The sequence below is a fragment of the Chinchilla lanigera genome, unplaced genomic scaffold (assembly GCF_000276665.1).
Source record: "Chinchilla lanigera isolate Chin_1 unplaced genomic scaffold, ChiLan1.0 scaffold00088, whole genome shotgun sequence".
Taxonomy (NCBI): Eukaryota; Metazoa; Chordata; class Mammalia; order Rodentia; family Chinchillidae; genus Chinchilla; species Chinchilla lanigera.
The window spans coordinates 8,621,878-8,639,175 of NW_004955489.1; the positions used below are offsets into that span (position 1 = coordinate 8,621,878).

Below are 17,298 nucleotides of genomic sequence, written 5' to 3' on the forward strand. Positions count from 1 at the left end.
CGCCGCTCGGTGCAGACAGCAGCGGGAGCGCGCGCGCGCGCCGCCGCCGCCGCCGATCCGATCTGAGGCTGCTGCGGCTCCCGCGGCAACGTCAGTAAAAGATTTGAAAGCGAAGCACTCTCAGGTTTACACTGTCGCCATTGCCGGCGCGTCGCAACGTCGCGGCGCGTATCGCGTCGACACGCCCACAAATGGCGTCAAAAGGCGCCGACGCAAGTCTGCGGCCCCGGAGGCCCGAGGGCGTGGCGCCAGGGGGCGCGCTGCTGCCGCGCGTCTACGCCCACCGATGTCCGGTGTCTGGCACCGATGTCTGGCAGGTCGCGGTCCTCGGGCATCCGCAACAGCTCAGGGTCTCTGGGCTCAGGCGGGTCTCAGCCAGAGGAGGCTGGGTTTGGCCCTGGCGGTGGCCCGAAGGAAGGCGTGGGAATATTCCCATGCAGCGGGCGCCAGGCGTGTGTCGCGGCGGCCGCCATCTTGGGAAAGTGGGTGGGGCGGGCAGGACCAGTCTCCCCGGCTGGGAAAAAGTGACGCGCCTCCTTCGCCCGAAGGCCCCACCCCTGTGCAGAGAGCTGGTCTTAGCTACTGACTTTGAAGCGATTGTCCTAGGCTAGATCCCTGTTCTTGTTCATTTTGGCAGCCTAGGCACCTGGCGCGGGGTCAGGTGTTTGGTGCAGAGCGAATGAATGAATTGAACCAACGATCCCACCTCCTTCATTTACCGGTCTGGTACCTTCCTCGGGCTGGAGTTCAGAGTGTGTGGAAGGAGATAGGAACAGCCATTTCCTACCATTGTACCCCAGGATTCGCAGGTGCTCCGGCCCCAAACTTGAGGCTTACATGTAAACATGCCAGCCTAAACAGCAGCTTTACTGGATGACTGACCATTTCTTTGTCTTTTAGAAAGACACAGCAGCCCGGCGTGGTGGCGCGCGCCTATAATCCCCGCACTTGGGAGGTTGAGGCTGGAGGATTACTGTGAGTTCGAGACCAGCTTGGGCTACATAAATGAGTTCAAGGCCAGCCTGAACTGCATAGTGAGACCCTGTCTCAAAAACCAAAGTAAATAAATAAATAAAAAGAAAGCCACAGCATGTTTCTCTAAACAGATCCCTTGGCCCGCGAAATTACACACTGCTAAGAGTGAAGAGGTCCGCATTTTTAATTTGTCGGGTATTTATTGAGTTCCTACTAAGGGCCAGGCACTGTGTGAGGATCTAGTGACAAGCGTCAACGTGACAGACACAGCTCAGGGGGAACAGGATGGTTGGCAAATGATATGATAGGAAAAATGCAGTATGCTGGAGAGGAGTGATATTCACCTTTTTGGTCTCAGCACCCCTTTACACTAAAAAACTATTAAAGACCCTAAGGAACTTTTTTTGTATGTGGGTTATATTCATTGATATTTGCTGCTCTAATATTAAAACTTCTATTTAATATATTTATTCATTGAAAATAACAAAGCATTACAGTACATGTAAACAGTAATAGCCTAACCCAGACTAGAGAGTGGAGAAAAGCTTCCCAGAAATTATTTTTATTTAGCTGGGTGTAGTGATTCACATCTATAATCCCAACACTGGGGAGGCTGAACCAGGAGGAGCACTGCGAATTTGAGGCCAGCCTGGGCTACACACAGATTTCAAGGCCAGCCTGAACTACATAGAGAGCCTATAGGTCTCAAAAGAAAAAGAAAAAAAATTCTACTGCAATAACCTTTGCAAATAAATAGTGGTGAAGTACAGGTTCTAGAAAATCCAGGCTGCCAACATACCATCTGTGTGAATTAGGTTTCAAGTATAACAATGGTTTTTAAATAGTAGTTGGGGCTTGTTTTCGTTTTCAATTACTTTTTTTTCCCAACAAGTTTCTTGTTTTGGTAGGAACTGTTGGAGAAATGAATTTGCATGCATTTTTATAATAGGAATTTTGTTAGACTCATTTAAGCATTGCTAAATGTTTCTTCCTGGACCCAAAAATGGTATATAGCTGTTTTAGCAACATGTGACTGGTCTCCCATTTCATTTCTTTCTTTTTTTTTTTTTTTTTGAGACAGAGTTTTGCTATGCAGTTCAGGTTGGCCTTGAACTCACTTTGTACCCCAAGCTGGCCTCGAGCTTGCATCGATCCTCCTGCCTCAGCCTCCCGAGTGCTGGAATTATAGGCATGTGCCATCACACCCGGCTTTCCATTTCATTGCTGAGTTCACAGCATAGGTGATAATATGTACCCCACTCTACTGTACATGACGCTCTGAGTGCCTGCTCTACCACAGTTCCTTCCAGGCAGGTCACCAAAGAGCTTTCTTATGACTAGGTCCCATGTCACCCATCTGCTTTGGCTCAAAGGCTGCCTGGAAGCAAGTGGAGTCACCTGACAGAGTAATATTACATTAATAGATTTGGCTAAAATCCAATTAGAGCTTCCTGGCATGTTAGAGTAGGACAGCGCGGAGAGACCCACACAGGGAAGGTAAAAGGCAGGACAGGGGCAGCCTTCTCTGCAGAAGTTCCCCAGGGGTGAAAGGAGCAAGCAAAGCGATAGAGGGTCACTGTGTCACCATAATAGAGGAGCAGTGGAATGGGGAGCCAGGCACACTCGTTCTACCTTCCCTGCCTGTGATACCTGAAAGTTGCATTTTCATAATGCTTTGGTGTATGAAGCCTGGTCTCCGTGCTTATTTCTATGTATTAGTAAAAGAACTCCCTAGTAACATGGATGACCTCTGGTAATTTCTAGTAACTGGAGGCATCGCTGCCTTTGTTACCTGTGTTTCCAAGATATTTTGCGGCTTACAGAAACATTCAAGGTAGCAAAGCAAAGAGGGAGACTGGCAGCGGTGTTGAACCTATGGCCGATGTGCTGCAGCAGGCTAATTGTTATCGTGGAAAGCTCTAAAAGGTTCCCCATCCCTGCTCTAAAGGTAGGGAATGGTTCCTGAAACTCCCAGAACGCATCATAGATGGGCTGCATGAGAGACTGCTGGTCCTAGAAAGAGGAGCCGGTTAAAGTCCAAGCAGCCAGCGACCCACTAATCAATTAACCTCCTAAAGCAGACTGTTGGACTGAAAGAGTCACTTATCTGGCCTAGAAAGTCTTTCAGAAATATTAAGGAACTATATCAAATTAAATTTTTAAGTGGACTCATCAAGCCAACTCTGTACAAGAATACTCTTGTCCGCACATCCTGTAAACTTAAGATTTAGTGGAAATAAATGCAACCCATGACAAAAAGACTGATGGCAGACTGCCATGGTGCCTGCCTGTCAGTCCCAGCTAATGAGGTGGGTGAGGCAGGAAGAGCACGTGTTCTTACCTGGCTTGGACAATTTAGCGAGAGGAGACTGTCTCAAAGTAAAATTTAAAAAGGGATGAGGATGTACCTCAGTCTCAGAGCAGGTTCCTAGCATGACCAAGGACCTGGGTTTGATCCCCAGTACTGAAAACAAGCAAAAGCAAATTTAAAAATTCAGAAACAAACTCTGACGGACGCTTCACCTAAGATAGTTCTTTAAAACCAAATGTACTATTCACAACAGGCACGCTGGTGTTAACTTCTAGCACTTTCCAGTGTCAGTGATGGAGACCTGCCAGCTGGCTGTGTTTGGGGTATACTTCATGACTCTTTTCCCATGCTTTATAGTGTATTATTATGGTCTGTATCCTAAATCTGGGGCATGGGAAGACCCTGCACAAAATTGAGACACATGCAAAATTTGTTTAGTCTTTGTTTCACTACTGTACCCCTGTAGGACTGTCCACCGAAATGAAATCTCCTGTAGAAATCGCCCATTTCTGGTACCACAATAAGTAGTATGCAAGAGACTGTGGATATTGTGGCCTACTGGTAAGATTCCTCCTGACAAGGATAATCTGTTAAAAGAGAAACGTTCCCTCCAAAAAGTCAAACACAGCCACAACTTTTAATCCCAGTTCTTCAGCTGTGGATGGAAGGAGGCTGGTACCCTAAGAAATCATTCGGGGAACCTTTTTATATCAGGTTCCTAAGTCTCTTAGAGATTGTTAACAATGAAAAGTAGTTCTTCGGGCTCCAGTTTTACGAACTGCTCATTGGCCTTCTTGGTTTTTGTAACCTGGGCTTTTATCAGGTCATTTCTAAAATGTTATGCTTAGGAAAGTAAAGATATAACATTTACTCAGAGTGAAGAATGTGGTAAAAATATTTTGGAGTTCTGTGACTTGAAAATAGCTTTAAGTTTTGGAGTTAAAATGAGTTTTTAGTTATAACTGCCAAAAATGTTGATTTTAGAATATAAAGTTACACAGAGCCATTTGGAACTTTATTTCATGTTTATTTGTTTTTCCCCACTTATTACAATGCCCACCTTAAAGCAATATTCATACAATAACAGCACCCCACTTTAAGTAAACCAATTTTACAGATTTAAAGTCTAGTGGTAATATACATATATATATATATCCCCTTTTGAGACACATCACTAGCAAAAGTTCACAATCACACAAGCCATTTAAAGAAAGCTCACAACTATCAGAAGCACACTCACATATCAAGTTTTTAAAAATACAAATTTGACTATCAATAGTGCCAAAAGTAAGCTTTAATTTGCTCCAAGAATACATTTTCTGAAACCACAAGCCAAAATCTGACAAATCTATTCACGATGGTTTTTAATACAGCAGTTATTAACAAGCTTATTGGGTTAGTGATATTAGCAGAGGATGGAAGATCAGAGCCTTCCATCTGATTTCAAGGACAGTTATACTCTCGCAGGACTTAGGCACCCATTACGTTTAATAAAGTCAAGCAGGAAGATACACTGATGACAACGGCACACCCCGGTGTTAAGGATTTATGTGGCACTTCTGCAGATTCTTAGAAAGAGAGCACTGATTACCCCAAAGAAATGAATTTCCTTAAAGGAGGAATTTCAGACACTGGCAGGTACAAATTTTTCCACAGGGGTCCTGTGGAGCGCTTAATGACCCCATAAATGCAGCCATTTATTCTGCCTGTGACTGAGGCAAGTTCTCAACAATCTTTGTGCAAAGCCAGCTCTGGCTAGTTCTTAACCAGTGCAGTTCTAAGCCGAACTACATTAGTCAGGAAGTGTTGAACTAGTAAGGCAGTCGTGCTGCCCCAGATCCTTAGTCAGTGCTTGATCCTCACTGACCCTCAAACATTTTCATTTAAATTGCTGATTTAGTTAGAATAGGATAGAGATTAATGGAAAGGCGCAGTCACTTATTCTTTAAGAAAACTCTGTAAGAGATGTTTTCCTCTTTTTGATCTCTTTTTCCTATATAAAGTAGCATCCCTAGATTCACACCCCATAATAAACACAAACACATTTCAATGACAAAGGAGTATATAAGCAGTTAGAAGCGTCAGAGATGTGATGGAAATAAATTAGATTTTTATGTTTCCTCTTGTTTATTTCTCCTTTCCTCCTATCCAGGCTCCCTTAGAGCTCACTGGCATATACAAACATGCCTTTCCATTACTTCATGGGCTTTAGTTTAGTTAGAAAGCCCAGTTGCATTCCCATTTACACTTTGAAGGAAATCACGGTTCATCTTTTACCTACATGGATCCTTCGCTCCAAGACTTCAACACGGTTCACAAACAAGAGAAATCCATCCACACACCTATGCACGGTTTAAAGTTGGATACACACACTGGAAGGAAAAACACCATTTTTAATGGAAAAGCTAGACTCTGTCCTCTTCCTTCCTCATAGCACACCCACTGAAGGAGGCCACACTAATTTCAGAAACGTGTGTGGTCCCGGTGCCCGGGACCCTGCCCATCACAGCCAGGTTGTTAAGAGGGGTTGCAGCGAGAGGAGGCTCAGGCAGCTCTCCCTTGCAGCAGAACAGCTGAGCTTTAAACTGCTTCTGGAAGGTTTTGCTCAGCCAGTACAGAGCAAAGGGGTTTACACAAGAATTACTGAAAGCCAGCACCCGAGAGAAAATGGTAACGATGAAATGCATGGTGGAGGGGTCTACATATGTATCATAAGTGAAAGAGTGGTAGAGATACAGGAGGTGATTCGGCAACCAGCAGAGCGCGAACAGAGCCACCAGCACCAATACTGTTTTGGCAATTCTCTTCCGGGATTCAACCTATAGGAGGGAAGAAAACAGCACACACACAAAAATCATTTCGTCAGCAGAGATATTTCACAACCATTCTCTAGACTTCCACAGAAATTTACAGTTCATAGGCTGGTCTCCTTGGAACACACGCTTGTGAGCTAACAGCTAGGATGTGCAGGAAGTCAGCCTGTGGCCACAGAACACAGCCAATTAATTGGCATGGCAACCTGTGATCTTGGGCTCATTAACTCTAATTCAGAGACCTCCTACCACCCCCTGGTTTTGTAATATGCTAGGAGGTCTCTAACTCGAGGAGAGCTGTGGAATTCCCAACGACTTAATTTAATCCAACACAGAGAGGCAGGGTCCCAAACTGCTTTCACGGCATCCACTGAGGCTGCCTAGGGGAGAATATTCATCTGGGGTTTATGAAAGTTGTCAAGTTGGTATCAAAAATTGTTTTAAGGTCTGGGGCTGTAGCTCAGTGGTAAAGCACTTGACTAGAATGTACAAGCCGTGGGTTTGATCCATAACACTGCAAAAAATGCTCATAATCTATGGGAACTCTAACCATATAGTCAAAGGAATAAAAAGCAAAGACACTGTCCTTTGTGCATGAGAATAATCCTACGCATACCTGGCACTAAAAAAAACCGAACCAGGTTAAGTGAAGATAAAGCCTGTGGTCTCAGGCAGAGCAAAGATGACACAACTTCAGCTTCCTGTGCACCAGGGTGGCACTAACTGAATGGAGTACTGATCAGAAAGCAAATGGAATACCCTCCCCCCTTTTTAACCTCTGAATCTCTGTTTCGGCAACGCCCCCTTTATTCTGTGCATATTTATGAGAGGAGACCGCATCTGGCTCTGGGAATGGTTTTAATTGAGCTTCTGTAAGTCCAAGTATTCTCTTGCCACAGGCACTGCCTTCCTCCCCTCCCCAGACCTCAGTCTGCCCATCCGTGTGCAAGTGCTTTGCACTAAATAGTGTTATGGGTTCTTACCAGCTTTACCATTCTGTGCACTGCTATTATTTTCAAGAGAAAAAAAATAACAAAAACAACCATTGCTGAATTCCTACCATCTTGTTTAATGCATTTCTATTATTAGGTTGTATTTTCTGAAACAAAAGATGTGTTGCTTTCTAGTCTCACCTTATGTGATGTTCCTCACTATTCCATGGGATAAAAATTTTTTACTGCTTCCAAGCCTTTGCCATCCCCTGTCTAACAATAGCACCACCATTTATTGAATATTTACTCTGCTCCAGGAACTATGGTAAGCACATTATCTATATCATCTACCCCTCATCTTCATTTTCTAGATAAGGAAGCTGAGGCTCAGAGAGGTTAACTAACTTGCTCAAGATTGCTCAAGCTAGTATGTGTGGGATTAAAACCAGACTGCATGGTGATAATAAAAATACTAAACTGCTATTGTATTTGTACATAGATAAATACACAGCCGCTCTATGCAAAAGTAATAGTTTCACTTCTAAACTTGAACTCTATTTGTATGAGAATTAATTAATACATACCTGCTTGCGGGCATGGCTTTGTTCCTCAGTCGGTATGTTCAAGGTGCTTTTGTAAAGAGTCCTAGCAATCAAAGAATAATAGACAGAAATAATCGAGAGTGGAATAATGTAGAACACTAAGAAGCTCAGCAGAGAATGTATTTCCCGCAAGAGCTTCTCAGAGACAGGAGAAAAGGCACATGATTCAAATGTCATGTTTTTGTTGGGATCTCGTAAAGTGTATACATTTGAAAATATAGCCTCTGGCAGAGCAAATATCATGGACATGATCCAGACGCAGCCAGCTTTTGCACAAGTCTTCAGGATGGCATTGGAGGGCTGTCGCTCAAGTGGCTTCACAACTGCTTTATATCTGGAAGCATATAATCACAAACAAAGGTCAAAATACATAGCAAAATCGCAGAATCTTAGAATTAGAAGTGCCCTTAGTAGTCATCCAGTTCTACCTCCTACCCAAATGTGTTTCAAGTCACCATTAAGCACCTGGCATAGGTTATGGTTTTAAAGATACATAATACTCCCTGACTTTTTAATGGGCTTTTTCCTTATTCACTCCTATAAGATAATTCAGATTTGCAATTTTATGATTCTATGTATTCATTCTCTGTTTAGGAATAATTTTTTCAGCACAATTTTATGTGTAATTGAGAACAATCACCACTTATATATTAATTTAAGTGTTCTAAAAGACTTTCTTTTTGTATAAGTTGCTCATGCCAAACGGAATGAACTCTCCTTTCTCCATGAGTGAACCGCCTTCAGCCTTCCTTGAAAGGAATTCCAGGGGTTCACAGGAGTGAACAGGACAGGGTTAATTTCTTCCCCATTCTTAAGTGCTACTTTGCTACGCAAGCTAATTGATCTGTGAGATTTAGGGCAAGGCAAAGATGAAACTGAAGCCCCATGCCCCTGAAAGGACGTCTCTACATCGGACAAATCCACATCCTATAGCCTTTACAGAAGTCTGCCCAGTCAAACAAAAATTCAAAAAAGACACAGGGAAACCTTTTTTTTCCCACTCAGATTCCACAGTCTGAATAAGCTGTTCCTTCTAGTACTGCCAGGCATTGATTACTTACAGGCTGCATTACAGGCTTTTAAAAGCATCACTTTTAACGTTTGGAGCCTCAATTTTTTTCATGCTTTCACAGTTAGAAACACAGAAAAACAGAGTACTAAGATTGAAAACACCGTAACAATCCGAACATCCTGATAGCAAGAGGTTTTCACATGCCCTAGTCATAGAGCTCTAAAAGTCAATCAAGATTAATTTATCCCTCCAGAATCGAGAGTGTCACTGAACGCCTATGGAGAAAACAAATGGAATTAAGTGATGACATTACCCCGAGTTACCAGGGAGCTAAAAACCACACCGTTTTTCTGCCATTAGCTAATTTGATGAATTTCAAATAAATTAGATGCATGTTATCTCTTTACCATCCTTCTGCTATATGGTAATGCATATGTGGTTAATTTCACACCTATGCCACTGTGTTCATATTGACAATATTGTACCACTAGGCTGCACTAATGTATAAAGCATGGATTTTTTTTTCTTTTACACCTGCAGCAATTTGCCTTAGTTAATAAGCCGGAGGAAAATAAAAACACCGTTTGGTATCCTTTCAAGCAAACAATTACATTTGAAAGAAAAGAAATTTTCCCTAAAGCATATATTTTCAACCTCTCCTTACATGCTAATGCAGGAATTTTAACATTTTTACACTAACTTTGATTTAAAATGCCACCAGATTTTCCAGCCTTCCCGTCCCCGTTTCAGCGTGTGAGAAAAGCAGAATAGTAGCCGGTAAATGCTAAGTATAGGCTTTCCTTTCTTTTTGTCTAATTTCACATCCTAGGAAATACAACAGAAAAAAGACTCACCTGTCAGCGCTGAGAATCGTTAACGTGAACACCGACACTCCAACAGAAGTGAGCCGGATGAAAGAGAGCACCTTACAACCAATTCTCCCGAACAGCCATCCCTCTGCAAGGTAGTGGGTTGCATCCACAGGCACACAAGTCAGCAGAAGTAAAAGATCTCCAAAAGCCAGGCTGGTGATGAAAATATTTGGAACTGTTTGCATGGATTTGGTCTTGAAAAAGACTTTGATGAGAATAGCATTTCCAAGGATGCCCACTGAAATGATCACAGCGTAAGTGATGTAGATGGCACACAGTGCTTCTATTCCTGGAGAGTTGTCTCTGGTCCACCCTTTATTTGTGGTATCGCTGGAAACGACAGAGCTGGATGATTCTGTGTCATTTGTGATTGAAATGAAAGTCTGATTAGGTGACTGAGGCTGCCTCTGAGACATTCTCCTGGAGACTGTGTCTTCAGTATTCTCTTCAGTTCAAATGTGGCTGACTGTCACGTCTAATGCCTACGTCTAGTAGAGGGGTGGTGTTAGGAGACGAGAGCAGCACAGAATGGAAAGAAATCTAAGGCATCCACATACTCCTTTGCTTCAGTTGTTCTGTGTCTCCCAGCATGCTTGGCTAAGCGCTTACAGATCTGGCACTGAAGAGTGGGAGGTGGAGGATGGAGGAGTCTGTCGTATTGGTGTGCCTGTGACATAAGAGGAGGGAAGGGGCTCAGGAAATGCTCTGCAGTTGTTTGTTCTTCGCTGTTGGGGAATCCCTTGAATACCTATGCCTATTAGATCATCTTATTGTTTATTAGAAGCACCCTGTCTTCGTACCCACCCAGAATTGTCTATATAAATTTTCGTGATTTTCGCAAAAAAACCCCCTCACTTAGCCCTATTCAATCACGTGGTAGTCTAATGCATTTTCTTTTACATGATAAAAAAGTGCAAGTGTCCCCCGAAGCACGAACTTGAACCCACTTCTCAAGATTTTCTATCACAGAGGCGCTGAAGCAATAAATCGTTCACACTTTGCTAGGGATCATGCCACCTCCATGAAGCAGTACTGTAGGTGACTTGGGTTCAATACCTAGCTCTGATACAGGATAATTTCCAGGACTGCATATTCCAGCCACTTTGATGCACCAAATCAAAGCACCCTTTGAGAGGTTAAAAAGTCAGGCAAACTACCTAAATTGTGTCCCTAAATATCCTAGTAAAAATAGTTTTGCCATTTGACTATGTTTTTTTAAAATTTTTTGTCTTTTTGAGACAGGGTCTCGCTATGCAGTTCAGGGTGGCCTTGAGCTTACTTTGTAACCCAGGCTGGTCTCGAACTCACAATGATCCTCCTGCTTCAGCCTTCTGAGTGCTGGGATTACAGGCGTGCGCCACCATGCCCGGCGACTGTTTGTTTTAACACCACATTTTTAAAATGAGGTGTTGAAGGGTCCCCTCTTTAGGAATGGTTGAAATGAACCTATTTTATTCCAAAACAAAATAATACAGAACACTACCGATTGAGATTCTGACACAAAACGATTTCTAAGCATGAAAGTCATAATTTTCAGATGAGGAAGTGTCATGGATTACTCTGGAGATGAAGGGTGTGCAGATGATGTTCACATTGCCTGGGAAAAGTAGAAATTAAGAAAGTCATCTTAGTACCAGCAGCAGAAGCCCCTGTTACAGAAAAGTGTGTGTGTGTGTATTAAAGGGTTATTTGGGAGTGGGCGGCCAGGATTTGAAGGCAGCTAATAATAATACCTGCTAAAAAATAACTACTTGAAATTATCAAATTCAATGAATATTCTCTCAGCTAGGAAAAACTTTGTATAGTGCAGTATTTATCAATATGATCATAATAGATATTAGTTTAGGAAATGAAATGTAAAACACCAAAGGATTTGGCTTGCTGATAAATAGGGCAAACAAAAGCAGTTCACACTAAGAGAATAGGTGCAATAAATTCCACAGAGAAAGTGAAGGGATGAATTGCAAAAATTACCTGGCTAACTTGATCCACCCCCCAGACCATACCTATGTTTCACTCTATGAAATTATTTCCACAGCTTGAATTACTCGGTTAAATAAGCACTTTTAATGGGAATGGAGAGAGAATGTTTGTATAAATTCAAATAAGTTTTTCAGTATACCTTTAAGTAATTTCATGCACTAGGTTGGCTCTTTAAAATAGTCTCTATAAAAATAAGTGAAACCGAAAAGGAAGGAAGAAAGGAAAAAGAAAAAAGGCAGAAAAAGGGCTCTCTACAATTCACATCTTGTTCTCACCAAACTAATGACAAAATCTCTCTAGGATCCCTGCATATCATTTAGCAAAGAGAAAACAGCATCTCCAAATTTGTACTGCAACTAACCTTCACACGACACAATTTCATAAAAAACAAACACTGGTACGTGATTTCTGAAATTATGTGAATTCCGAAGACCTCTCTTGTAGTTTCTGCAGGCTGCAGCCATCGATGTCCTTTGCTTTTTCTGTCTTCCTTCTAATCAAAAGAAATCAGGAGAAAATAGCAATATTGGAGTGGTATTGGAACTTGCATCCCTAGATTTCCAGAATCTCAGAATATCAGAGACAGAAGCACCTTTAGAGATGTTGAAATCAATTGCTCTCATGTTGCAGAGACAGAAATGAGGACCTAAAGAGAGAAAGCTGCTCATCCAAAGTCTTACAAGAACACAATACCAGAGGTGAGATAAAACAGATTTTCTTTGGCTTCTGAAAGGTTAAAAATCAGTGACAGAAGCCGAAAAACCCTCAATTCCTCATTATGAGCTATATTTGCTCTTTTTTCAAAGTTAACAAACAATTCATGATAAATAACTTAAATAGATTTACTTTTAGAGGTATCCAGCTCTTTTTATCACTTTATAACCCACTCATAAACCATAACCATATCTAGTTAATCAATTTTAATTGTAATTAAAGTTGAAAGGCACTTATCCTATCCAAAATGAAGTCCTTTTTGCTTGTTGTGCATAATTGGTCAACATTATCATTCTAAGTTTTCAAAACCAACTAATGGGTTACAGATTAAGTAACTGAAACATAATCCTAATGGAGCTTTTAACTCGAAGGAAATATTGGGCATTGGACAAATAAATTACCCATTTTCTAAAATTGTGTTTCCTGGTTCAGCCCAATGAGTTAGTGGTGTCAAAGTCTCGTTTAAATCTCTGGAGACTTGGAATCTAAGAATGGTGGAGAGCCCTTCTCTTACTCGAAGGTGATGGAAAGAGGAGTTAGAAAATGGTGGCTAGAGAGTGGCTACAAGTTTGGCTCTAAGATTCTCAGCCAGCAGTTAAAAAGTACAGCAGTTCTTAAAACCCTGATTACACAAGAAATATTGCAAAGAATCAACAACTGAGATCTCATCTTACTAAAAAGCTTTTGCAGAGCCAAAGAAACTACCAAAAGAATGAAGAGATAACCCACAGAGTGGGAGAAAAATTTGCTAGCTGTTCCTCAGACATAGGACTAGTATTTAGAATATATAAAGAACTCAAAAAAAATTCAGACCCCCCCAAATTTAAAAACCCCAATCCAAAAGTGGGCATCTGAAATGAATAGACATTTCTCAGATGAGGAAGTACAGTTGGCAAGTAAATACATAAAAAAAAGTTCAACATCACTGGTCATCCAAGAGAGGCAAATTCAAACAACACTGAGATTCCATCTCACTCCAGAAAGAATGGCTATCATCAAGAAATCAACCAATAACAAATGCTAGAAGGGATGTGGAGAAAAAGGAATGCTTCTCCACTGTTGGTGCAACTGGTGCAACCACTGTGGAAATCAGTGTGGAGATCCTCAAAAAACTAGAACTAATGGTCTCTTTAGACCCAGGTATTCCCCTTCAGGGCATCTTTCCAAAAAATTAAAAGCATCACACTACAGTGATATATGTGCACTGATGTTTATAGCATCACAGTTGGTAATAGCTAAATCTTTTTAAACATTTTTCTTTAATTTTATGAAAAAAGAAAACAAAATGTCTTAAAAAAGTAAGAGAATAACAATAGTTAATACACCATGTATTGTTGTCTTCAAAGTAGTTACTCAGAACACAAGACATAAACCAAGAAGATTCTTATAAAAAATAAACAAACACATAATAACACAAAACTTACTTTTCAATGATCTAAGATAAACTAGTAGATAAGTGGAACAAATTAGTATTTTTAATTGATTCAGGACCCATAGGCAGCCGTGAAAGCATTACTAATGACCCTCATGAAAGAGGACTTCCACAACTGCTTCAGAAAGTGGCAAGAACAGTGGGATAAGTGTGCTCAAAGTGAGGCAGAGTATTTTGAGGAAGCTTAATGGCAATGTCTTTTACTGTAATCAATTTTTAAATTTAATTTAAATATTCACTGAATTTTTTAATTTTAAAAAGAATTAAACAAACAATAAAAATGATACAGAATTTCAAAACAAGATTATAGGAAATTAACAATGGTTATTATATTGCATATTGTTATCTTCAAAGTAATTGCTCAGATTACCAGTTATAGGCATGTAAAATTGATCAAACAATATAAGCACTAACTTTTCCTTTCAGTCAACTAATAGAAATTAGTAGTGCAATTATCTTAGCTATCTTGTGTGTATATATATTTTTCCCTTCCTTCTTTTCTCCTTTCCTCCATCCCAGTTATTTTTTCCTTTTGAGCAGTTTCTTTCCTTTTCACAATATCTATTATATCTTTTAGATCTTATTTACTCTTCCAGTTTCTTATACTATGGCAACAATAGAGTGTTTACACATGTAAGACTGATTCATTTCACTTATGAGTATAGTCTCTAATTACATCCATTTACATATAAAAGCCTGGAGTTTATCTTTCTTTATGGCTGAGTAGTATGCCATTGTATAAAAATACCGCATCTTTTTTATCCATTCCTCAGTTGATGGGCATTTGGGTTGTTTCCAAGACTTAACTATTACAAATTGTGCTACTGTAAACATGGGTGCACATATATCACTGTGGTATGATGTTTTCAAATCTTCTGGGAAAATATCCAGAAGGGGAATGGTTGGGTCGAATGGGACCTGTAATCCTAGTTTAGCTAAATCTTGAAAATATCCCAAATGCTCATCAATGGATGAATGGATAAAGAAGATATGGATTTTTTAATACAATTCTGTACTACTCTACCATAAAGAAGATTAAACTTGAGACATTGCTAGGTACATGGATGCACCTTGAGACCATACTCAAGTGAAATTGTACACACGTTTAAATATTGTATTGTTTTTCTGTTGTGAGAAATCAAAAGGGTAAATAAGGACTACAATGTATAACAGATATTGTGAAATGGGAAGACAATACTCAAATGAGAAGGGGAACAAGGAAGCAGGGAGGGGAAAAGGAAGGAAGGGAAAAGAAAAAAGAATAAAAGGAAAAAAGTGGACACAAAGCTTTGGTAAATAAAAAGTAGAGGGATTAAAGGGAGGGTAGGGGATTGGGGAAAAAAAGAAACAAGTTACGTCATGTGTAGGTATCATTCCCGAAGATGAATGTGATCGTTATGTATATCTAAAATATACCAATACAGTTAATTTTTAAAAATAAAAATGATAGTGGTTCTCAATTTTTATTTTATATTAGTACATGTTTGTAGCACATAACAATCACATTCCTTGTGGGGAGTTGGGACGAGTACATAACACATCATCATTCTTTTTTCTTACCTTTACTCTCCCCTTCCTCCTCATTATCTCCCTTCCTCCATGTCTTGGTCTCCTTTCCATTTGCAAAAGGTCTGTCTCTTTACTTCTTATTATCTATCTTTAATTTTGTTCTTTATTTATAATTTGGGTTCCTCACATAAGAGAAACCACACAGTATTTAAGCTCTGTGTTTGATTTATTTCACTTAAAAATTATGGTCTTTGAGACTCACATTTATCCTTTTTATTGGCACAGTAATATTCCATTACATATAAATATCACATTTTCTTTGCTCATTCATCTGAAGATGGACATATAGGCTTCTTCCCAAATTTAACTTTTATGAATCATGCTAAAAACATGTGCATGCATGTAGCACTATAATATGATGCTTTTCACTCTTTCAGGAAGATACCTAGAAGGGGAATAGCTGGGTCAAATGTAATTTCTATTTTTAATTTTTTAAGAAATCTCCACATTGACTTTTATACTGGTTGTACTGCTTTACATTCCTTCAAACAATATAAATGAATTCTTCCCTCCCACAGCCTTGCCAGTATGTGTTATTATTTGATTTCTTGATGACTGAGTAAGATGGACTCTCAGTGCTGTTTTAATTTGCATTTCTGTAGTGGTTAGAGATGTTGAACATTTTTCTATGCACTTATTGGCCATTTGTACTTCTTCTGAGAAGTGTCTGTTTTTTGCAGTTGCCCACTTTTTGATAATGAATTATGTTGGGAGGACTAGGGCTAATTTTTTTTTAGTTCTTTATATATTCCAGATAATAGTCCACTGTCTGAGGAATAGCTGGCAACACTTTTTCTCATTCTGTAGATTGTCTCTTCACTTCGTTGGTTATTTCTTTTGCTGTGCAGGAACTTTAATTTCATACGAATCCATTTGTTGGTTTTTGCGTGGTATTATTTCTTGTGCAATTGGGATTCTGTTGAGAAAGTTCTTGCCTATCTCTATGACTTCAAGAGTTTTACCTGTTTTGTCTCCCAGCAGACTGTTTCTGTTTTAATATTTAGATGTGCGATCTATTTGATTTTAGTTTAGTACATGGTGAGAGATACAGGTCTAGATTCAGCCTTCTGCATGTGGCTATCTAGTTTTCCAGCGCCATTTGTTAAAGAGGCTGTCTTTCCTCCAGGGGACATTCTTAGCTGCTTTGTCTAAGATCAGATAACTGAATGCACCTGGAGTTGTTTCTGCATGTTCTATTCCATTCCACTGATCCACATATCTGTTTTTTAAAATACTATTTTATTTAATACTGTTCTGCTTTTGTCACTGTAGCTTTGTAGTATAACTTGCTGCCTCCTGCTTTGCTCTTGTTGCCCAGGATATCTTTTGCTATTCTAGGTCTCTTCTGGTTCCATATGAATTTACGATTGTTTTCTCTGGTCCTGTAAGGAAGGCTATTGGTATTTTGTTTGGGATTGCACTAAATTTGTAGTTTTGGAAATATGGCCATTTTGACATTATTGATTCTGCCTAGTATCTAGGAAAAAGGGATACCTTTCCATTTTATGATGTCCATTTCAATCTCCTTTTTTGGAGTACTGTGGTTTTTCATTATAGAGTTCTTTCACTCCTCAGTTAGGTTGATTCCTAAAGCATTTAATTTTTCTTGACACTACTGTGAGAGGTATTTTTTCCTAATTTCTTTCTCAATGAGTTGATTATTGGCATCTAGGAATGCTATTGATTTTTGTGTGCTGATTTTATATACTGCTATGCAACTGTATTTGTTTATTAATTCTAAGTGCCTTTTACTGGAATTTTTTTGCATCTTCTATGTAGAGGATCATGTCATTTGCAAATAATAATAACTTGACTTTTTCCTTTCCTATACATACTCCTTGTATTTCTTTATCTTGTCTAATTGCTCTGTTTAATGTTCCAAGAATTGTATTGCACAAGAGTGGTGTTAGTGGAAAACCTTGTCATGTTCCTGATTTTGGAAGGAAAGCTTTCAGATTTCCCCATTTAATATGATGTTGGCATTTGCTTTGTAATAAGTGGCTTTTATCAGATTGAGATAAGGTCCTCATATACCTATATTATTTAGGCTTTTTATCATAAATGGATTTTGGATGTTCTTAAA

General features: G+C 39.8%; 2 protein-coding genes across 2 annotated transcripts in view; both read right to left on the minus strand.

The window, feature by feature from the left end:
- Htatsf1 (HIV-1 Tat specific factor 1) overlaps positions 1–167 on the minus strand; it is a gene marked incomplete in the record, with an annotated part of 14,396 nt that extends 14,229 nt beyond the window's left edge. The window contains 1 exon segment of the mRNA XM_005404589.2: positions 1–167.
- A 5,524-nt stretch (positions 168–5,691) lies between these two features.
- On the minus strand, positions 5,692–9,933 carry Brs3 (bombesin-like receptor 3). The gene is made up of 3 exons (XM_005404590.2): positions 9,500–9,933; positions 7,616–7,967; positions 5,692–6,105 (listed from the first exon to the last, which is right to left on the minus strand). The coding sequence occupies exons 1-3, from the start codon at positions 9,931–9,933 to the stop codon at positions 5,692–5,694; spliced, it is 1,200 nt and encodes a 399-aa protein (XP_005404647.1).
- Between the last annotated feature and the right edge of the window lie 7,365 nt (positions 9,934–17,298).

Coding starts and splice junctions, on each gene's coding strand:
- Brs3 (XM_005404590.2), bottom strand. CDS start 9,933: ATGTCTCAGAGGCAGCCTCAGTCACCTAATCAGACTTTCATTTCAATC. Junction 7,968..9,499: donor ACGATTCTCAGCGCTGACAG/GTGAGTCTTTTT, acceptor ATATGCTTCCAG/ATATAAAGCAGTTGTGAAGC. Junction 6,106..7,615: donor AAAGCCATGCCCGCAAGCAG/GTATGTATTAAT, acceptor TCCCTCCTATAG/GTTGAATCCCGGAAGAGAAT.